The following is a 25039-nucleotide window of genomic DNA, read 5'->3' on the forward strand; positions in this document are numbered from 1 at the left end:
TCGACACCACAGATGTAAACTGTCTGGCAAAAGAAAGTACGCACCCATGTTAGATTGTGCTCAAACAAAATAGGGCTATTCGATGTGACGATACAGGTATCACAGTTGCGTTTTGGACCTCAGGTTTGCAGTGTTTCGGCGACTGTTTTCAGCCAAGTAACGTTGTGACAACCTTTGTAATTTTTCGGTCAAATTCATTTTTTAAGCGTATTCTTTCGTTTGCACGGCTGTTTAGTATTTAGTGCTGACTTTCTCTCTGTCGTGGGCTTTCCATGGCGTGTTTCGAACTATTCGAGGAATGACAGGTTGAATACATGACGAATGAGGACGCTGGTATATGACGTACCACACACTTGATTGACGTTGACCGTGCCAGGGCTACAGGAGGCAGGAATCGCCTTCTCAGGTCTGAACGACTTCTTGATGATATCTAATGGTGTTCCTGCAAACCTGCAACAAAATATTGTCATGCGTGAGTGAGTGAGTGAGTTGGGTTTAACGCCGCTTTTAACAGTATTCCAGTTATACCATGGCGTGTCAGCTTAATGTGGGAGGAAAACCCGAAGTGATGCAAGTCTCAGACGTCTACCACTTCGGTGAAACCCACGAACACGGGTATGGTGCTGACAAACCTAGAAACATAATCGGGGCGAACCGGGATTCGAATCCACAATCATATGTTTCTGGCGTGCCCAAGGGACGCAACTCTGCACAGCGAATCGCGGCCACCCGTGCCCCCTTGTCACGTGTGAGGAGTGAGAGCGAGAATGCGCAAAAACACCATTTATCATTGACAACCTAGTGTCCATTGCGTAGTCTGTTGCAACGGTGTTATGACAATGCCAAACGGGTGAGTCTGATAGTGCCGGTCCTATCCTCAGTAAAGGCAGTAATAAATGCCCCCCAACACACACACACCAATACTTTTTACGGGATACGGTAAAGTGGAAAATGATAATTTTATGCCATCAGGTGATGCATGACCAAATGTTAATAGGGCATACGATGTAAGTGTAAGACAACCAGGGCAGTAGAGGGAGACGATAACTTTCGAAACCGAGTGCCTTATGGTGCATGGCATGAAACATTTCAGCATGAACTTTTCGTGTCTCACGCTGCACTTAATAATGTGTCATGACCTAGAGTCTCAGCCGGACCCAACCCTGACCTCGGACCTTTATTCATGCCAGAAGGTCTAACAGGGGACCTTAAACTTTACTCAGGGCAGTAAATCTGTCATCTTGACCGGTCCAGCTCGCGTCCTACCCCGCAGTCACGCCCTGTGGGTAGGTCCCACCTACCTTTGCGGGATGACCCGCCCAGGTAAGGCAATAGCCTGCCGTCTTACCCTACAAGTAGTACACCCCCTTCCACCACAACCCCACTTTTACCTGGCGGACAAGACACCGTTGGGTGTGACCGGTCCAGGTAAAGTCCTACCCTGCCGTCTTACCCTATGGGTAGGTCCCCCTTCCTGATGGCTCTCTTCAACGTCTTGAACGCCTTCTTCAACTTCCTCTTGGTTCGCTTTCCCACACAGGCAATGTCACAGCTACCTGTATGTCAATAAGGAGTGAATGAGGTGTAGACATCATGATCATCATCACAACTGTCCTACAACAACGGTACATACCAACCCAGACTTAACCAACGACGCTGTTGTGTTCATGATCAACGAGAAACACAAATTGGTACGTAGCCGTCTGTTGCCGAAAGTCCGATATGATGAGACAAACCTGACGAGCCAACGTTTCAACCACTAAGCTAAGTGATCACCCAAAAAAGTCTGTCATCAATAACCTGTGTAATTAGGAATTGATTTCAACATGTATTTTCAAACACGTGTGTACACAGTTTGCACAAAGTTTTTTACGATTATAATTCCATGAATGGAAAACATATTAAAGTCAATTCTTATAAATAAATACTTCAACAATAATAACTTCACAGACTGCATATTTAATCATTAACACAAAAAAAACACTGCAGACAACAATACGGAATTAGTGACATCGCTCAACGCAAATATGCATCACAAGCCCCGCCCATTCTATTATCAGCCAATCAGGAAACTGTAGTCTGTGTGTGGCCTAATTCTTTTGGTTAATGGAGACATGCTTAGCCAATCACTTGAAACTTATTCATAACACCCTAACACTCTTATTTCCTGACTAAACGGGCGGATTGATATAGAAAGAAGAAACGTATTGTAACACCCCGCCCTACCTGATGGCTTCCTGGAATTCATCAGGAGTTCAAACTCGGCCGTGACCAGAGACTTCCCGTTGCCCTGGACCTTCCTGGAGAACTTCCTCCGCCTGGACCCGCACTTGATGTCTATAGAGGTCACCTGGCATTTCTTCCTGCACTTGAACTTCTTCTGTTCTGTGGGGTCAAGGACAAAGGAGGCGATTGTTACACCGGAAGTGATGGTCGTTTAAGCATATTTATCAACTAACGATAATTTATTATAGGGTGGCAAGCATTTGTTTTAAGTAAAAAGCAGAAACCTTCTTTAATCTGTGTCGCTTTTTATTTGTTCCTCCATAGGTGCACGACACCAAGACTCTATTACCGGTGTCGTTGTCGCTATGGTATGACCCAATCCTACATGTCGTTCTATAGCGACGAGCAACTACCGCTAGTGTTACCGTATCGTCATCTTAGTTTTAACAACCTGTTTCAATTCATGAAGATGAGGGGGGGGCACGGGTGGCCCTATCGTCTAAGGCGCCGCAATTCGCTGTGCAGGGTTGCGTCCCCTGGGGCACGCCAGAAACCTATGATTGTGGGTTCAAATCCCAGTTCGCCCCGATTATGTTTCTAGGTTTGTAAGCACCATACCCGTGCTCGAGGGTTTCAACGTCGTGATAAACGTGATAAACGTCTGAGACCTGCATCATTTCGGGCTTTCCTCCCCAATAAACTGACACGCCGCAATATAACTGTTATACTGTTAAAAGTGGCGTTGAACCCAACTCACTCACTCACTCATGAAGAGGAGGTAATGCAACTCACTATTAAGAATGTTGGCCAAGCTGGCCCGGAGGATCTCTGTTGCGGACCTCTTAAACTGGCACTTGTCTGTGACAAACAGGAACCGTGCCTTCCTCTTGTATCCCGGGGGTGCCGTCAGCTCTAGAGGGTGTGGTGGTGGTCATATTAGACACATTCATATACAAACATGACAACTATCGCAAAGTAGGATCGCAGGAGTATTTCATGCTTCTGCATGCATTGCAAATTTAGAGTGTCTTGGCTGGTAGTGCTGAGGGAAGAGTGGCGACCCAAAGTCTATCTTTGCTAGGTGCTGTGTTTGAGAATGGCCTCTCCTTCAATTGTAATTATGCCTTTAATTTGTATTTCGTTGTGAGTGCAAATTACTATTTATAACTGTAAAATTACTCCATATCTTCCTTCTTTAAAAAAAAAACATAATGTATTTATACATTTGTGTGGTACATAAGGTACGTTACACAGTGGAATTTTCAAAAGAAATTTTTGAGATTGAAATAACCAGCACCACCTTTTTTGACAAGCATGTAATAAGCAGAGTGAGTAGCTCTGATTTTACGCCGCTTGGAGCAATATTCCAACCACATAACGGAAAGAGAAGCCTGTTGACAGAGGCTACACTTGTGTGAAATCGAACCTTGTACTCTGTTGACGAGCTTACACCTTAACAATTAGGCTACCCTATCGCATCTCTGTACTGACACTGTCATGTCCTAATTACTCTGAAGCTTCCTGGCTTTAGAACCCACCTGAGCATGACGGGAGTGTGGAGTTGTTGCGTTCAAAGTTCCACTTGTAGCTGGTGCTTGGTCCGCACATGTACGTGATCTGGTTGGCCACACCTGACGTAAACCGGGCGTTCCTGTTGCATGCGAGACTGCACTGTTGCTCCCCGCCGGCCACGTTGCGACATGACAACGTTGCCCTGGAGGGGTTGGATAACGGAATGCATTTCGACGACTCTGAAAACAAACGTGAGTGAGTGAATGTTGTTTAACGCCGCAGTCCGCAATATTCCATATATATCAAGGCGACATGACAGGTCGAGTCCGGACAAGATAAACCAGTGCCCGAAAGCATCCGAAAGATAAATCGAACACAATCAGTCACGTGGCGGAACATAACCATTTGATGTTATATAGGGACCGATCATATATTCTGTAAGGGGGTGGGGGTGGATGGAGGTATCTGAGTCTCCTACGGCATGTATGGGATACTGGAGATCTACTCTACCAATGGCACGCGTAAAGAGTTTTAATATTGAATTGGTAATGAGGAATGATTATTCTGAGAAATCTCAAACTAGACAGAATACAAATAACCCGCGTGATGTATCTCACCAATGCAATCTTTCTTGTTCGGATGGAGTTTGAACCCGGATCGACAGACACAGTCATACCCACCAAGACGGTTCGAACATGAATGTGCGCAGTCGCCGTTGTTGATGGTGCACTCGTCAATGTCTGTAAATAAAGGAGACCCTGTAAGTTATGTTTAACACGCTGTGTAAGGAGCATCAGCTGGAGCCTGGTAGAAAACTGTGCGTTTGTCCACGATGTCAAGACGATAGGTGCAACAGACATGTTCCTGGCGAATATGTTAATCCAGTCATTTGTACGGGATAAGAAAACTGAAACAGTACAAACATGGCACTATACACTACCAACATGACATTATAGAGTATCCAGATGGCGGTATACACTACCGACATGGCACTATACACTACCAACATGGCACTATACACTACCGACATGGCATTATACAGTACCCACATGGCATTATACACCACCAACATGACATTATAGAGTATCCAGATGGCGGTATACACTACCGACATGGCACTATACACTACCAACATGGCATTATACACTACCAACATGGCATTATACACAACCAACATGGCACTATGCACTACCAACATGGCACTATACACTACCAACTAGGCACTATACACTACCAACATGGCACTATACACTACCGACATGGCACTATACACTACCAACATGGCACTATACACTACCAACAAGGCACTATACACTACCAACATGGCATTATACACCACCAACATGACATTATAGAGTATCCAGATGGCGGTATACACTACCGACATGGCACTATACACTACCAACATGGCATTATACACTACCGACATGGCATTATACACTACCGACATGGCACTATACACTACCGACATGGCATTATACAGTACCCACATGGCATTATACACTACCAACATGACATTATAGAGTATCCAGATGGCGGTATACACTACCGACATGGCACTATACACTACCAACATGGCACTATACACTACCGACATGGCATTATACACTACCAACATGGCATTATACAGTATCCACATGACACTATACACCACCAACATGACATTATAGAGTATCCAGATGGCGGTATACACTACCGACATGGCACTATATACTACCATCATGGCACTATACACTACCGACATGGCATTATACACTACCAACATGGCATTATACAGTATCCACATGACACTATACACCACCAACATGACATTATAGAGTATCCAGATGGCGGTATACACTACCGACATGGCACTATATACTACCATCATGGCACTATACACTACCGACATGGCATTATACACTACCAACATGGCATTATACACTTCCAACATGGCAGTATACACTACCAACATGGGATTAAACAGTACCCACACGGTATTATACACCACCAACATGGCATTATACACCACCAACATGGCATCATAACTACCAACAAGGCACTATACACCACCAACATGATATCATACAGTACCCACATGGCATTATACACTACCAACATGGCACTATACACTACCAACATGATATTATACACTACCAACATGGCACTATACACTACCAACATGGCACTATACACTACCGACATGGCATTCTACACTACCGACATGGCACTATACACTACCAACATGGCATTCTACACTACCGACATGGCACTATACACTACCAACATGGCATTATACAGTACCCATATGGCATTATACACTACCAACATGGCATTAAACAGTACCCACACGGTATCATACACCACCAACATGGCAGTATACACCACCAACATGGCAGTACATGTAGGAACATCATTCAGATGGTATATAAACAGTTACCTGCACAGTGAGTGGAACCATACATCTGGTAACCATGGCGACAGTTGCACTTGAAACTGCCGGGAGTGTTGACACAAACGTGATCACAGGTATTGTTGAGGGCGCACTCGTCTATGTCTGCAAGAGGAGGGAGACGTTCTGGGGCTGAACTCCTTGGTGTTTTGTGTACTGACACATCTTACACATGTCATGTTGTAATTCGTCATAGATTCTTGTATTCGCCCCCACAAGACATGTTATTCGTCATAGACTTGTATTCGCCCCAACATGACATGTTATTCGTCATAGACTTGTATTTGCCCCCGCATGACATGTCATTCGTCATAGACTTGTATTCGCCCCCACATGACATGTTATTCGGCATAGACTTGTATTCGCCCCCACATGACATGTTTTTCGAAATAGACTTGTATTCGCCCCCAAATGACATGTTGTTATTCGCCAGACTTGTATTCGCACCCACATGACATGTTGTTATTCGTCATAGAGACTTGTACTCGCACCCACATGACATGTTGTTATTCGCCAGACTTGTATTCGCACCCACATGACATGTTGTTATTCGTCAGACTTGTATTCGCACCCACATGACATGTTGTTATTCGCCAGACTTGTATTCGCCCCCACATGACATGTTGTTATTCGCCAGACTTGTATTCGCACCCACATGACATGTTGTTATTCGACATAGAGACTGTATTCGCCCCCACATGACATGTTGTTATTCGCCAGACTTGTATTCGCACCCACATGACATGTTGTTATTCGCCAGACTTGTATTCGCACCCACATGACATGTTGTTATTCGACATAGAGACTTGTATTCGCACCCACATGACATGTTGTTGTTCGCCAGACTTGTATTCGCACCCACATGACATGTTGTTATTCGACATAGAGACTGTATTCGCCCCCACATGACATGTTGTTATTCGCCAGACTTGTATTCGCCCCCACATGACATGTTGTTATTCGCCAGACTTGTATTCGCACCCACATGACATGTTGTTATTCGACATAGAGACTTGTATTCGCACCCACATGACATGTTGTTGTTCGACATAGAGACTTGTATTCGCCCCCACATGACATGTTGTTATTCGCCAGACTTGTATTCGCCCCCACATGACATGTTGTTATTCGCCAGACTTGTATTCGCACCCACATGACATGTTGTTATTCGACATAGAGACTTGTATTCGCCCCCACATGACATGTTGTTATTCGCCATAGAGACTTGTACTCGCACCCACATGACATGTTGTTATTCTGGATTAACCAGATCCGTACTAACGGGGTTCCGGATGACCCGGTTCCGTTCTAACGGGGTTCCAGATTAATCGGGTCACTCTTATAGCATATGGGAGTAAAGAATTAAAATAACCTCAGATACAAATGAGATCTTTGGGACCACGTTCTGAACAGGCTTAACGACCGTGGTAAAATTTGCTTATTAAAGAGCCCGTTCTGAACATGGCTTAACGACCGTGGTAAATTTGCTTATTTAAAGACCACGTTCAGTACAGGCTTAACGACCGTGATAAAATTACATTCCTGTCGTCGATCAAAGTTATGGAACGAACTAGCTGTTGTTGAACACTTCACAAGACAACAATCACCTGTACATGACTTCTGGTCAATGTTGACCTTGTACCCAGCCGGACACACGCACTCGTAGCTCCCCCTGGTGTTGATGCACTGATGACTGCATTGGCCATTGTTAGACAGACACTCGTCCACATCTGAAACATCCGACATACCTTACCATGCACACAGGTCGAGAAAACACAGTTTCCCAAACAACAGTTGGGCATTGAGAGATACAGTTAACTCCAGACATAAGGATTTCAACACGGACATTTAAAATGAGAGAGTGAGTATGGTTTTACGCCGCTTTTATCAATATTCCAGCAATATCACGGCGGGGGAGACAAGAAAATGGGCATCACACATTGAACCCATGTCGGGAATCGAACCCGGGTTTTCGGCGAGACGAGCTAACGCTTTAACCACTAGGCTACCCCACGGCCCCCATTTTCGAAGAAGTCTTATCAAATTTCCGCCACCACGTGAACTATGGCGTACATTTCTACTGTGACGGGGCAGGATTAAATTCGCATTAGTCGATATTTCCGTACATCATTGTTCGATATAACCGGAGTATTGACTGGTCATTCACAATGGTGATTTTTTTCAGTGACAATTTAAAAGTCCCAATATGTAATATTTGTATGTACAAAAATGACAGAATATGAGTATGTATTACAACAAAGATTAGCTTATCATATCTTGCCACGTGTGAACCGTGTTGCTCATAAGACACGGGTGAACTAACAACGTTGGTATGTGACTGTCCAATGTGACTGTGAGGAACTAAATGTGACTATAATGAAATGTTAGTTGAGACTAAACTACAAGCAAGACAACACAGGCGAGAGATGAAGAAGAACAAGATCTGCTAGACGACGAACCTTCACCCACAAAGACTAAGCGTAAGGGCATCTATGGATCGCATGTTTAATAACGTGTGATAAGCAGGGCATTTATCTAATAATACAGCATAAACCGGTTAAAGATATATTGTTAGGCCTGTGGTCCTGCAAAATGTATAATAGATATGATCATATGATCCACGCAGTTCCACAAATCCCAAAAAGCTATATATAGAATTGCCCGCTTTCACCAATCAGATGGCCAGCTATGGATAGGTAAGTCACGAGTATCTATTGTTAGCGATCAGAAAATACCGATATCAGTTTCCTGGGGGCATGCATAGAACTCGTGTACTAAATATATAGACCTTGGCTTCGAGGACATTCTCTGACATGATCGTGTCATTAAATAGTTTGTTACATTTTACGTAAAAAAACAATTGGAACGAAAGAAACTTTGAAGCCGTGACATATGAGAGGATGGTAAATAAGCTTGACTCAAACGTGAAAATGGATGTGAAGTATGGAAAAAATGGATTATGATACTCATTTGATGTTCCTGAATGTTATCTCCACAAGAAAAAAAACCTTTGTAAAAGACATTTCAAGTTAACGAATAAGAAATAATTACTTTATATTAGCTATTGATTTACAGAGAGAGGAGCTAATTATGAAAAGAATGTACGTTGTTGTGTCGATATAGCCGACGGTTTATCTATGAGAAATGACAGCTATTATTTCGATAAGACAAAGAACTAATTGTGAGAAGAATATAGGTCATTGTGTTTAAACTAAGGGGCAAAAGAAACTATACCGAGTTTGTATTTTAAGGAATTGAAAATTGAAAGAACTGTTGGGAAATTTGATTATGTCTATTTAACCTTCACGAATTCGTGCAACGGTTTGTAAAACGTAATCTGTGGCTTGGTAAAAATAAATTGGTTCAACGAATACTGGGGTAAAAAATGAATTTGCAACCACACGACCTCTACCATGCTTGGAATGTTGTAAATTTGTGCCGATAAAAGCATCAGATGTCTAAGGTACCCATCAGCAGTTGTGAATTATGCAAAACAGGTTTTATTTAATTTTTAAAAGTTTTAAATCAAATTACATTTAAAATTATAAAACCATGCAGAAGTTTTCTCTGAGTGCGTATTACCCGCCAGAACACTTTATTTTTTGGACACAATATCGCTAACTTAAAATATTTTCAATTGAAAATTAAAAAATATATGATAAAATCAAAAGAGACATAAAGTTTATTTTGCTCCTCGGTTTATATTACCCACGATATATCTGCGAAAAATGGCAGCAATTATTTCGAAAAGACAAAAACATTAATTATGAGAAGAATATAGGTTACTGTGTCGATATAACCCATGGTTTATCTGAGATAAATGACAGCTATTACTTTGATAAGACAAAGAATTTATCATGAGTAGAATGTAAGCTAAAGTGTCAATAAAACCAGTGTTAATCTTTGAATAATGACAGTTCTTTTGTTTGAGAAGACAAAGAACTAATTATAAAATAATGATTGTTATTGTGTCGATATGACCAAATGATTATCTAAGGAAAATGACTGCTATAATTTTGATAAGGCAAAGCGCTTATTAAGAGAAGAGTGTAAGTCATAGAGTCTAAATAACCAAAGGTTTGTCATAGAAGAATGACAGCTATAATTTTAATAAGTCAAAGAGCTTATTATGAGAAGAATGTCAGCTATTATTTCATTGTAATAAGTTGTTTGGAGGAAATGATGACAATGTGTTGAGGAAGACGTGACGTACCGAGGCAGTTTCTGCCGTCCTGATGCAGCTGATAGCCCCGGGGACACGTGCAGTGAGGCCCGTCATCAGTGTCAACACATTTACGCTCACAGCCCCCGTTGTTAACGCCGCAAGACGCTGCAGGAGAAACACCCATACGTCGTCATAGATCGCCCGCAGACCGGTACCACTGCCCCAAAGCAATAGCAGCTAACAGGTTCATATATCACCTGCTTTTATATCGAGTCTCCTTTTCCACTTTCATATCGAATCTGCTTTTACAGTTGCGTTAACACACTTATTAAAACGTACCAAAGACAATCATATTCGAGATTTGATGTATATTTTGAGCGGTGTGATTCTCACGTTATTAACTGTGGGTTGTTCTAGGGGAGGCTGTCGAGATACAGAAGTAAAGAAGTAGAGAGAAACAGACATGCGTCTAGGCCCCAGAGAAGACTACCCAGTCTAACCCATGCATACAGAACAGTCGGTGCAGGCGTGTGAAGAGAAGAAGACTGAATACAGTCTAGGTATTTACGACAGAAAGACTCTACACATGTTTGTTTGTTTGTTGTTTAATGCCGCACTCAGCAATATTCCAGCTATATGACGGCGGTCTGTAAATAATCGAGTCTGGACCAGAGAATCCAGTGATTGACATCATGAGCATCGATCCACGCAATTGGGATGGGATGACATGCATCAACCAAGTCAGTGAGCCTGACCACCCGATCCCGTTAGTCGCCTCTTACGACAAGCATTGTCGCCTCCCTACTCTTGTAACTCACATAGAATCAAGTGTGAATCTTTTCAACCAAAGAGATATAAATATAACACTTTTTTAAAAATAATTTGGCTCACTGGAGTTCATATATCAGTAATACAAACTTCTTTTTTTTAAAGTGTTTATATCCCTTAAGCAAGAAAAAAGGGAAGGGATACACAGTGTACAATTTGTTTTGTTATTGAATTTCGTATCTACCTTATTTGGCAGTGCAGTAAATGCATGTATGCTGACACTGCATTCACGGACTTATTTTGTTGCTAAGAACCATTTTACTGAGTATATAACACTTTTTGAGGCATGGTCTACAACAATTAGTGTTTCAGAGACGAAATGTAACGGGATAAACATAATAATTTAGACTCGAATGCTTCGCCGTTGGCAAGGGAACTTCCTGTTATACAAAGATTCCCGGCGGTAAAGCCGTGTATACATAGTATATACATCTCTCCCACACAGACCTTGAAGCAGTAAGCTAGAGAACATGGAACCTACCGATGCAGGTCTTCTGGTCTTCCCTTAAGACGTATTTGGCAGCACAGGCACACACGGGGCCATCGGGGGTATCTTGACACTTGTGCTGGCACCCGCCATTTCCGACCAGGCACGTCTCTGAAGAAACAAAATGTTTATGTCGATTGGGTGTGGTTATCTCGATGCCTTGTTCAGTTCGAAGTTAAAATACGCCCCTAACTTGAACACATTCCGAGAATGCCTTGTTCAGTTCGAAGTTAAAATACGCCCCTTACTTGAACACATTCCGAGAATGACTTGTTCAGTTCGAAGTTAAAATACGCCCCTAACTTGAACACATTCCGAGAATGCCTTGTTCAGTTCGAAGTTAAAATACGCCCCGAACTTGAACACATTCCGAGAATGACTTGTTCAGTTCGAAGTTAAAATACGCCCCTAACTTGAACACATTCCGAGAATGACTTGTTCAGTTCGAAGTTAAAATATGCCCCTAATTTGAAAACATTCCGAGAATGCCTTGTTCAGTTCGAAGTTAAAATACGCCCCGAACTTGAACACATTCCGAGAATGACTTGTTCAGTTCGAAGTTAAAATACGCCCCTAACTTGAACACATTCCGAGAATGACTTGTTCAGTTCGAAGTTAAAATACTCCCCGAACTTGAACACATTCCGAGAATTATTTGTTCAGTTCGAAGTTAAAATACGCCCCTAACGTGAACACATTCCGAGAATGACTTGTTCAGTTCGAAGTTAAAATACGCCCCTAATTTGAACACATTCGAGAATGACTTGTTCAGTTCGAAGTTAAAATACGCCCCAAACTTGAACACATTCCGAGAATGACTTGTTCAGTTCGAAGTTAAAATACGCCCCTAACTTGAACACATTCGAGAATGACTTGTTGAGTTCGAAGTTAAAATACTCCCCGAACTTGAACACATTCCGAGAATTATTTGTTCAGTTCGAAGTTAAAATACGCCCCTAACTTGAACACATTCCGAGAATGACTTGTTCAGTTCGAAGTTAAAATACGCCCCTAATTTGAACACATTCCGAGAATGCCTTGTTCAGTTCGAAGTTAAAATACGCCCCAAACTTGAACACATTCCGGGAATTACTTGGTCAGTTCGAGGTTAAAATACTCCCCTTACTTGAACATATTCCGAGAATGACTTGTTCAGTGCGAAGTTAAAATACGCCCCTAACTTGAACACATTCCGAGAATTACTTGTTCAGTTCGAAGTTAAAATAGGCCCCTAACTTGAACACATTCCGAGAATTATTTGTTCAGTTCGAAGTTAAAATACGCCCCAAACTTGAACATATTCCGAGAATGACTATCAATCTCGACGTCTCGTTTGGCGGTGGGTGGCACGCTGTAAGACCTCTGAAATGGTGCCCAACAAGGGTCTGATCGAGACAAGTGAACCTACAGACTTCGGTCACTACAGAGGCACACACACATCGTGTTCACCTCAGTCACATACGTTATCGCGGCCCCACTGGTACTGATTCCCTAGTTTCACTAATTCACGTGACTATCACATTACAATTCTACACAACACAATTCTTATTGTTTTTTTCTATTTCTGTTCAACATTGTGCTGTCCTTTAAAAACAACCCCCTGGTCACGAGAAAATTACATCTTCAATATAGTTCCAGTGGCATTTTGCGAATCCAACACTTTGAACAAAATCATCTTCAAGCCTATACACCTTTTCTACTTAAAACGTTGAAAATTTCAGTCCAGAGAACTTATATCTTAAATTTAAGTCAGACATTGAAAACATATGGAACACTCAAATACGTGACTTTACCATCAGTGACTTAATCTAACGAAGTAGGCAAATGTCGTTTTCAAAGTTAAAGAATATTTGCGACTTACGAACACAATCTTTGCCATTCTTGTGTATCCGGTATCCGTCTCGACATGCGCAGATGGTGCCTGCCTGGGGTGTAGTTTTGCAGTGGTGAGCGCAGCCCAGGTGCTGTCGACAATATGTTCCTACTGCACAGAACACACTGATAACACATATCATGGCTGTACACGGAACATACTCATAGCACATAGTATGTTTAACGGAGCACGGGTGGCTCAGTATAGGGGTCTGTAATTCCTTACGCAATTGCCTCCTTTAGACATGCAGGAAACATATGATCGTGAGTTTGAATCCTGGGTCGCCTTGTTTCTAGGTTGTTCAGGACCGTACCCGCGGTCGCCGGAGACAATATATATGCCGTAACAAGTTCAGTTATATCACGGCGTGATAGCTTAATGTGGGAGGAAAGCCCGAAGTGATGCAGATTTCAGACGTTTACCACTTTGTTGATACCAACGAGCACGAGAATGGTGCTGACAAAACTGGAAACGTATTCGGGACGAACCGGGATTCGAACCCAAGATCATAGGTTCGATGGCGTTCTCGTGGGACGCAACTCTGCACAGCGAATTGCGGCGCCTTAGACGTCTGGGCCACCGTGCCCACTGAATTATGAAACTGGGTTTCATGTTCTTTCCACATATGTAACCAAGACAACACTATTCCAAAAAACTCATTTAAAGAAAAAAAGTTAACGTCTAACGATAGATATCAACACTATCAAGTTACTTTTGCACATGAGTATACTTCCATCATATGGACGCTGACATACATTTGCAGTTTCTTCCGTTCTCCTCCAGCGAGTAGCCGGCGTGACACTTGCACTGGTAGGACCCTACCGTGTTCTGACACTGCTGCTGGCATCCACCCTTGTTCTCAAAACACTCGTTTGTGTCTGCCGACAAAGAAAAACAATTGGGTATTAATTTCAGTCAGTCCTCAACCATAAAAGTGACTTGGATTCAAGTGCCGCTTCAATCATCATTTCAGCCAAATCGCTGAGGAGGATCACCACAAACAGGATATGGTGCTGTCAAACGAAGGATCATAATCGGAGCGGATCTGGGATTCGAACCCATGACAGCGGATCCTGGCTGCTAAGTAGTTTCATTGATACACGGGTCGACCATGCCCTACCTCTGTTGTGAGCTTGAACCAAATACAATTTAATTAAATGTTCACAGCAAAGGGTGATCAGAACCATCCGTTGCAGGGGGATGCATTGAACAGTTAGCAGTCCGACCAATGATTCAAGTCATTCTGAACCCATTCGGTTGTCTACGAACTCAAATGTTATTATGTATTTCAGTAAAGCATTTGATGACAATCCTAATTACGTAGTGAACATATCTCAGTATTCACTGATGGCACAGCTGGGACGTCACGTATGGGCCGCCGTCCATTAGGAAGACATAGAGAATCTCACCCGAGTGTCTTTTGAGATTTTATTTATCATCCAACATCATTCTTTCAACTTTTTCAATTTGTAGACAGTAATTAGCAGTGTCTTCAGTGTAAAAAGTACTGCAAACAGCTTCAGTAGCAGAGCCATTAGTGATGTCATTTGATTGTGACGTCATGGTAACCAGTGACGTCACAATGGTCTGCAAAGCATTGTGATGTAATTTCATTGCGGCGATATCTACAATGTAGATATCGCTTGATCTCATCCAAGCGATATCTCCTGTGGGAGCCAGTTTTGGATGATAAATCAGGATCACCAATTTACCCATAGGACACTCGCCTGCCACGGAAGACAAACAAACATAGTATTTTGTTGATGATCGCATTTACCATAGGCGGTTTATTTTTTTAACTTGCCCACTCATGCAGTCGTGACCATCTTTGGTGACCTTGGGCCACACAATGAGCTGTATCGTTGAACGAAAACTTATAAAAAAGTAGTTCTACTAATGACGTCATGTTTAGAACAGGGTACGTTTGAAAATTACCTACCCTTGCTGTCGTGGCCATCTTTGGTGACCTTGGGGCCACACACTAAGTTGTATCGTTGAACCATAACTTATAAAAAAGTAGTTCTACCAAGGACGTCATGTTTAGAACAGGGTACGTTTAAGGATTACATACCCTTGCAGCCCTGGCCATCCTTCGTGACCTTTGGGCCACACGATAAGCTGTGTCGTAAAACCATGACTTATAAAAAGTAGTTCTACCAAAGACGTAATGTTAAGAACAGGGTACGTTTAAAGATTACCTACCCTTGCAGTCGTGGCCATCTTTGGCGAGTTCGAACCCAGACAGGCAGCTGCAGGAATAGTTTCCAGGGCTGTTCTGACACGAGTGTACACAGCCGCCATTCTCAAACTCACACTCGTCGTCGTCTGAAGAAATAAAATGGTATGACGTTGTATTTGTTTGTTTATTTGTTGTTTAACGCCGCTATATGACGGCGGCCTGTTAATAATCGACCAGACAAACCAGTGATTAATTGTATGAGCAACGTCCCACAACGACCCACAAATCATTTTGTCGACACCTGCGACCAGTACCGTTTGCTTGGGTCCCATCAGAGGTCACGCCATGATGCTGTCTTTAATCCACAAAAGCAAATATGTCACATTAATACAGTGGGTTTGTCCTTGTTTAGAATCACCAACCATTTAATCATCATACTCAAGATCCATTAACGATTACTTCCTTAATTCCGGACATGTTAATAATGTTATAGATATAAATTTATATGATAACAGGTTTTTAACATTATTCTAGCTGTATCACAGCGGGGGACACCAAGCATAGCATAATGTTCTATGAATAAGTTGAACTTTGAATTGGAACAAACATTGAACAGATAAAAAACACATACCAACACATATCTTTCCGTTTCCATAGAAACCTGTTTTACAGCGGCACTGGTACGATCTTCTGGAGTTGAGACACACTGCGTCCTTGTGGCAGGTGTGGGTGCCCCTCTCACAGTCCTGGCCTGCAACACAGAACACCAGACTTCACACAGTGGACGTCACGCAAGCCGAACTAGTGGGTGAGTGAGTGAGTGAGGGAGTTGGGTTTAACGCCGCTTTTAACAGTATTCCAGTTATATCACGGCGTGTCAGCTTAATGTTGGAGGAAAGCCCAAAGTGTTGCAGGTCTCAGACGTTTACCACTTCGGTGAAACCCACGAGCACGGGTATGGTGCTGACAAACCTAGAAACATAATAGGGGCGAACCGGGATTCGAACCCACGCAAGCTGAACTAGCTCATAAGGCAGTATTGTCAGTTACATTTAATTGTGATTTTCACTTTGCGCAAGTATTTTGGAATATGAAACATCGAGATTCAAACAATGCTTAATGTTGCGCGCGTGCGTGCGTGCGTGCGTGTATATGTGTGTATTAGTGTGTGTGTGCGCGCGAATGTGTATGTGCGTCTGTGTGTGCGTGCGTGCATGTGTGTGTGAATTTATGTGCGTGTTTGAGTGTGCGCGTGCATACATGTGTGTGCCTGCGTGCATTCGTGTGTGAATGTGCGTGCGTGCTAGAGTGTGTATATGTGCGTGCTTGCATATATGTGTGTGTGTGTGCTTGTACTAGTCTTCATGCCGGTTTTACAGCGCTACCCCACTGTGAAACCATAACGTAGTTTAAAATGTGTACTCTTGACGATATGCTGACACGAGAGGGGGCACCTGTTTGACAAGAAGCATACTCTAGACGATATGCTGACACGAGAGGGGGCACATGTTTGACAAGAAGCATACTCTAGACGATATGCTGACATGGGAGGGGCACATGTTTGACAAGAAGCATACTCTAGACGATATATTGACATGAGAGGGGGCACATGTTTGACAAGAAGCATACTCTAGACGCTATACTGACATGAAAGGGGCACATGTTTGACAAGAAGCATACTCTAGACGATATGCTGACATGGGAGGGGCACATGTTTGACAAGAAGCATACTCTAGACGATATGCTGACACGAGAGGGGGCACATGTTTGACAAGAAGCATACTCTAGACGATATGCTGACATGGGAGGGGCACATGTTTGACAAGAAGCATACTCTAGACGATATATTGACATGAGAGGGGGCACATGTTTGACAAGAAGCATACTCTAGACGCTATACTGACATGAAAGGGGCACATGTTTGACAAGAAGCATACTCTAGACGATATGCTGACATGGGAGGGGCACATGTTTGACAAGAATCATACTCTAGACGATATACTGACATGAGAGGGGGCATATGTTTGACAAGAAGCATACTCTAGACGCTATAAGGACATGGGAGGGGCACATGTTCGACAAGAAGCATACTCTAGACGCTATACTGACATGAGAGGGGGCACATGTTTGACAAGAAGCATACTCTAGACGATATACTGACATGAGAGGGGCACATGTTTGACAAGAAACATACTCTAGACGATATATTGACATAAGAGGGGGCACATGTTTGACAAGAAGCATACTCAAGACGGTATAATGACATGAGAGGGGCACATGTTTGACAAGAAGCATACTCTAGACGATATATTGACATTAGAGGGGGCACATGTTTGACAAGAAGCATACTCTAGACGATATACTGACATGAGAGGGGCACATGTTTGACAAGAAGCATACTCTAGACGATATATTGACATGAGAGGGGGCACATGTTTGACAAGAAGCATACTCTAGACGCTATACTGACATGAAAGGGGCACATGTTTGACAAGAAGCATACTCTAGACGATATGCTGACATGGGAGGGGCACATGTTTGACAAGAAGCATACTCAAGACGGTATACTAACATGAGATGGGGCACATGTTTGACAAGAAGCATACTCAAGACGATATACTGACATGAGAGGGGGCACGTGTTTGACAAGAATCATGCTCTAGACGATATAATGACATGAGATGGGGCACATGTTTGACAAGAAGCATACTCTAGACGCTATACTGACATGAGAGGGGGCACATGTTTGACAAGAAGCATACTCTAGACGATATAATGACATGAGATGGGGCACATGTTTGACAAGAAGCATACTCAAGACGATATACTGACATGAGAGGGGGCACATGATTGACAAGAAGCATACTCTAGACGATATAATGACATAAGAGGGGGCACATGATTGACAAGAAGCATACTCTAGACGCTATACTGACATGAGAGGGGGCACATGTTTGACAAGTAGCATACTCTAGACGATATAATGACATGAGATGGGGCACATGTTTGACAAGAAGCATACTCAAGAAGATATACTGACATGAGAGGGGGGACATGATTGACAAGAAGCATACTCTAGACGATATAATGACATAAGAGGGGGCACGTGTTTGACAAGAAGCATACTCTAGACGATATAATGACATGAGATGGGGCACATGTTTGACAAGAGCCATACTCTAGACGATATAAGGACACAAGAGGGGGCACATGTTTGACAAGAAGCATACTAAAGACGATATAATGACATAAGAGGGGGCACATGTTTGACAAGAAGCATACTCAAGACGATATAATGACATGAGATAGGGCACATGTTTGACAAGAGCCACACTCAAGACGATGTACTGACATGACAGGGGGCACCTGCTTGGCAACAACCATACCACAGACGATGTACCGACCTAGCACGGTTAACAGGTAAGTAAAGAGAACTCTAAATCTAGCCAGTTCACTCCATTCACACAGTTCTTCGCCGTCGTCTGTCATCGCCACTGTAACCACAATTTCCTTGACGAGCGAGGCGCTAATAAAAGGCCCATTTAACTGTCTGGGAGAAATCACCTGGTTGACGTACAACAGGGAGCCATCACTCACGACACAGACTGGGGAGCGTTTACAGTCAGCCTCAAGATGTGACTAGTCCGAATGCGAACCTCAATGGCGTTAATTACAAACAAACATGGCGGAAGAACGGCGGGATCCCTTGTTACACGCAAGCTTCCCACAGTAAACACCTTTATCTTTGCACACAGGGAGAGATCATGTCATAGATAACATTTCGCTTTTAACTACTTTCATATTTATTACAGAGAACCTGAATAAAACAGTTTATGGAAACTAAGTTTGTAAAGATATTCTTTGACGTGGATGCGATACGGATCTGGGCAGCAAGAAGGCAATATGGCATACGATAGGATGAACGAAAACTAGACACTTAGCATATTAAAGAGCCGCATTTCATCATCAAAGGAACGAGATAAACATATTTAGTAAACTTGAGTAAATTAAACAAACATTAAAAGCAGAACCCATGCTTATAACTTTTTGAGAGTCTTGGCGGATGAGGCCCGTGTTGATGTCAATACTGGTTTTCAATTTAATTTTCAATTTAATTTTCAATTTTTCGTCCAATAGTATTTGTTTCTTCAGATAATCAAGACTGTTTATTCTCTGGCGTTGACGTTTTAGATTGTCTGTCGGTATAACGCGAATCAAGTATACAGTGAAACCTCATTAATTTGGACTGTAATGTCACTAAATCGTCCAAGTCGTCCAGACCTTTCCGGACAAACGCGGGTACGCAGTAACGCCACTTTGCGCATATATTAACGTCAAAAACGTAAGGGATGTTCCGGATTAATCGGAATTCACAGTACTCGACATTAACGTTGATAACATTTACATCTATGCAATTGTGTTGAAAAATAGTAAGGGACCTTATGGCAACACTGTATATTGAGTGATTCCACACACCCCACCACCACCCAACCCCAGTGTGTGTGTGTTTGTGTGTCTGTCTGTGTTTGTGTGAGTCTGTGTGTGTCTGTGTGTCTGTCTGTGTTTGTGTGCGTCTGTGTTTGTGTGTTTGTGTGTGTGTGTGTGTGTGTGTGAGTGTGCATATGTGTGTGTATGTGCGGTGAATGTGCGTCTGTGTCTGTGTGTTTGTATGTGTGTGTATGTGCGGTGAATGTGTCTGTGTGTTTGTCTGTGTTTATGTGCGGTGAATGTGTCTGATATTACGGTCTCACTTTTGTTGCACATCAACACCCCAGTCAACAACTGCTATAGTCATACAGACCCTGAAACAAATGTATCCAATACAGCCCATGCAAGTCTAAATATCTGGCAAGTCTAAATTACTGCAGTATCTGAAAATGAAGAAAGTCTCTATGCTCGTTTTTATTATATTTTATTACTATAATTTGACACCGGCGTTTTTGTGTAAGATATGTTCATCTCACAGACTAGATTTTAGTCCACATCTTATACAGCTGTTCAGTATATTCGCCTGTTACGGAGCATGTATTTTCCGACTTTTTGAAATGTCTACATTGCCCCGACTTAACAGAAAGATGTAACAGATGGGAATACAAGTGTTTCATACAGCTACTCGACTGCACACATCCCCTGATAACTTGTCTGATAAACTTCTCAAGAAAATCACATTCCTTGGCATGCATTAGTCAAGAAGTCAAACGCATAGATACGTTGTTCTTCTTCAAATATTTTACATGTACATTCTATATCGTTTGAAGAGAGCCGAGACTGTATGGCCGTTGACATCAAAGGAAGGGGAGTGAAATAAGAAGCTGATACAAACTGGGCACCTATCACGGCCATGACATTGTCAGCTGTAACATATCTACTGCGCATCACAGTGTTATGTAACTGACCTCCTAACACCGCCTTAGAATCACGTCGCTGTGTGGAGCCTGCGATAGGCGGGCCGCTTAATGAAAACTACTAAATCATAGCCGCTGACACCTATTTGTTAGATTATTGCCAAAAGGCATGTTTACCTGCCTACTTATTGAGTAAAATAAACATAACATCCCCTGTCTCTCTGATAACGCCATTAGATCATCAACAAGTCTTTTTTTCTTGTTTTTATTCACACAGTCGTTGGGTGGTCGTCAAATTTAATGTTTAAAATGGTCTAAGTTTGCATATGGAGGTTTTTCCTCTCTCCGAGGTACAAAGAGAATATTTTACTTGGGATCACTGAGCACTGCATAGGTCCCGAGTCCTCAGATTTCGCATCTCATAGCGGATTCTTTGCAAGCCTGTATATTTAACACTCGTAAACGTGTCCTATGTTCCCTGTGTTGTAAGCAAAATATCTCTTTCCTGTGATAAGAGGAGTTTGCAATTTACCGTACACATTCGAATACATGTAAATACAAAAACTAACCGAAAGATAACACAATTGGTGATGTAAGTACCAAATCTAAACAATGTTGAAAATCTTTATCTTGGTATCTAGGTATGGGTTCGAATCCTTGATACACATGTTTGGCTATTTGATCATCCTCGATTATCCGGGGCTTTATATCTCCAGGCTGTTATGACGACACCGTTGATCCATCAGTTATATACCTTCGTTTAGGTAGTGATATAACATCTCACACAGCTTATCAGTAACGTGACTGCCTCCGTGGTCTGGTGGTAGAGCGTCCGCCCGGAGAGCTGAAGGTCCGGGCTTCGATCCCCGGCCGCGTCATACCAAAATACGTTAAAAGATGGTATTTGTTGTTACCCTGTCTTGCGCTCGTTAATCAGGGGTTAAAACAAGGACTGGCTCGGTGTGAGAATACTGTGTCTGAGTGGGGCTTATATGTTTAACTGCGGCATGGCATCTAATTTGGCTAGCACTATAAAAATAGGCATTAGTAAGGACTGGTGAAGTAAAGTAAGTAAGGGAAGAGTGAATATTATCCTACCCTATTTTTTATCCCGGGGATGAAATTCTCTAGTGTCAGGATGATTCTCCCTAGTGAATATGAACCCACACCAGTGTGTTTATTCCTACCCCAAACTATATTCCGGAGTAAAACTTCCCGGGGGATAATATTTAGGTAGGATATAATCCTTGCTTACACATGCACGTCGACATATAAGTGCAATAATCTTCGACGCGACGTTAAACCCCATTTCACCTCACTTATCAGTAACGTTCTCTCGCATATTGTTTGTGGACGGTTATTTTTAATGTTGTGTTGTTAGTTTCCGACTAGCTATGGTAACGAATAATTCCTTGGTATCTATGATTGATTGTAGAATAGACATATTACACACTATATTGTCGAGGATGATCTGATGTGTCTATTTTAAAGCTAAAGTAAAGATGTGTTATCAATTATAGTGAATACTGGCATACCGATAAATGTACTTGATATAATTGTCTGCAATGAGCGAGGGAGAGAATAAGCATGGTTTTACGAAGCTTTTTGCAATATTCCAGCAATATCCCGACAGGGGACACCAGATATGGGCTTTCACACATTGTACCCGTATGGGAATAGAACCAACCCGGGTCTTCGGCGTGACCAGCGAGTGCTTTAACAAGGAGGCTGCCCCACCATCCCTTGTCTGCAATGAACGTCGATGTGGCGGTGAAATAAACTAGTGTCCAAAAGAAACGATACCACCTGTTTGCAACGACATAAAAGAAAAACTAAACAATGCAGAAGTTTAGGATTGGTGTTATGCTTTTGAGAAATCCTTTCACAACATCTGTACAAAAATTTCATTTCAATAAAATCTGTACAACCAATATGACAAGCCTTTAAAGATGGGTGGGGTCGAAAAATGAAAATTTCGTTAGAGCACTGATCACAGAATCAACGGGAAATGTCACACCACACGTCTCAAAGTCAAGTCAGTAGCGGGTATGTCCACCGTGAGCATCAATACATGCCAGAACACGCCTACGGACTGATGACGTCAAACGTCTGATGACGTTGGGAGTGATGCGCTGCCATTCCTCGAGGAGACATCGTTCCAAGTCATGGACGTTGACTGAAGGCACACGGCGACGTCGGATTTGCCGATCGAGGTGATCCCATAAGTGCTCGATGGGATTCATGTCCGGTGAACATGCGGGCCATGGCAAAACCTGTACGTTGGCGTTGGCAAGGAAGTTCTGTGTCAATCTTGCTGTGTGTGGCCTTGCATTGTCATGTTGGAAAAGGAGTCCACGAGGCTGTTGCTGAATAAAGGGCACCACAACAGGCCGTAGGATGTCATCAAGATAACGCTGTGCATTCAGGTTTCCACGAATTACGACAAGCATCGTTTTGACGTCACCACATATGCCACCCCAAACCATTAACCCTCCACCTCCAAACTGCCTGACCTGTTGGATACAGTTATGCGCCAAACGTTCACCAAATCGTCGGTATACAAGCTGCCGTCCATCGTTTCTGAAGATGAGGAATCTGCTCTCATCAGAGAACATAACACGTGCCCAGTCCCGCCGTTGCCAACGTCGAACTCGCCTGGCCCAGATCAGTCTGTTGTTCCGGTGTCGAGGCGTCAGGAGCGGTCCGCGGTAGGGATGACGTGGCCGGATACCATACTGCCGTAGTCTCCTGTAGACGGTCTGTCGACTGATCCTGTGTCCCAGTGCTGTAGCCGCCGTGGACGTCGCTGTTACGGTGCGGTTCCTCAGGTGTAATACCCGGATGTAACGATCTTCACGGGGCGTGGTTACTCGTGGTCTTCCACTCCTGGGCCTGTCTGACGTCTGACCTGTCTGACGTAACCGCTGCATCAACCTGGTGATAGTGATGCGTGCGCAGCCCAACCTTCTGGCGACGTCGACGTGTGACGCTCCTTGTTGGACCATTCCAACGGCTCTCTCTCTCTCTCTCGATGGCTGTCAAACGTGGCATATCTTGTGTTCTTTTTGTTGCTGTGATCTCAACGTGTCTGATCAGCCGTTTTATACAGTTTTTATGCACGTGCAGAACATGCTAGAGAGGGAAATGTCACTTTCACGAAATTTACGTTTTTTCCCGGAAGTGATCACTTGTTCCCGGTATTTTTTATCGACTATGCTGTGTTTGGGATGTGCAATACGAATTGGCATGTTTTCATACTAGACAATTCACCTAGTAAAAAATAAGTTGGTATCGTTTCTTTTGGACACTAGTTTAGATTTGGTGACTATTTACAGCTGGCAAGCAACGTGGTTTCACGCTTCCCAGACGCCATACTGCTAACTGCCATATGAGAGACATCTTCCCGAGGCAAGAGAGTTAACTGAGTATAAAAGTCGGTTCGTAAACTGTCATGCAGATTTCGGTCGATTGCAGGATTTGCAAAGCATGTGCACCACCAACTCGTTGTCAGCAGATATTTTCAAAATCTTCTCATTTGTTTAATCCAGGTGCTCACGTGATTTCATGCATTTCGCGATGTTAGACCCGTTTTATCACAATTTAGATATTGATTATCGATCAGATCGTCCTGACCGGGCGCCACCATTTTGTGTGAAGCAAACGCAAGTGATACGAGAGGTGGAATCTGATTGGTCCTTAGGAGAGGCTTAGAAGGAACATAATTGGTAATAGCCACTGGTGGCGCTACGATCGAGCCCAGTTATTCCAGCCTAGTTCGGCAAGGGTGGAAACTGGACTTTTAAAGTCAGTTAACTCTCTTGCCTCGGAAAGATGTATGAGAGAGGGCACAGGTGATCCACCAATAACAATAGCCACACTTAACTGTCCAGAGTTGCGCCCCTTACCTGATGGTCGCGGGTTCTCTCCGAAAATAACACTTTATATGACATAACCATGTTCGTGGATTTTACCGATGAAGTAAACGTCTCCGAC

At 43.0% G+C, this 25039-nt stretch overlaps 1 protein-coding gene across 3 annotated transcripts in view; it reads right to left on the reverse strand.

Moving 5' to 3' along the window:
* The window catches only part of LOC124140557 (signal peptide, CUB and EGF-like domain-containing protein 1), a 145096-nt gene that overhangs the window by 12732 nt on the left and 107325 nt on the right, over positions 1-25039 (reverse strand). For 2 of the 3 annotated variants that reach the window (XM_048386115.1, XM_046508190.2), the window contains 14 exons: positions 16333-16452; positions 15725-15847; positions 14278-14400; positions 13511-13633; positions 11644-11760; positions 10383-10499; positions 7777-7899; positions 6158-6274; positions 4356-4478; positions 3765-3977; positions 3019-3138; positions 2227-2385; positions 1454-1556; positions 347-450 (listed from right to left, as the gene is read on the reverse strand). In XM_048386115.1, coding sequence (XP_048242072.1) covers positions 347-450; positions 1454-1556; positions 2227-2385; positions 3019-3138; positions 3765-3977; positions 4356-4478; positions 6158-6274; positions 7777-7899; positions 10383-10499; positions 11644-11760; positions 13511-13633; positions 14278-14400; positions 15725-15847; positions 16333-16452 — 1785 coding nt within the window. The remainder of the gene's footprint in view (positions 1-346; positions 451-1453; positions 1557-2226; positions 2386-3018; positions 3139-3764; positions 3978-4355; positions 4479-6157; positions 6275-7776; positions 7900-10382; positions 10500-11643; positions 11761-13510; positions 13634-14277; positions 14401-15724; positions 15848-16332; positions 16453-25039) is intronic. The other variant, XM_046508191.2, reaches the window with a different exon arrangement.

Source organism: Haliotis rufescens, unplaced genomic scaffold, assembly GCF_023055435.1.
Source record: "Haliotis rufescens isolate VD_foot unplaced genomic scaffold, xgHalRufe1.0.p SCAF_6, whole genome shotgun sequence".
NCBI lineage: Eukaryota > Metazoa > Mollusca > Gastropoda > Lepetellida > Haliotidae > Haliotis > Haliotis rufescens.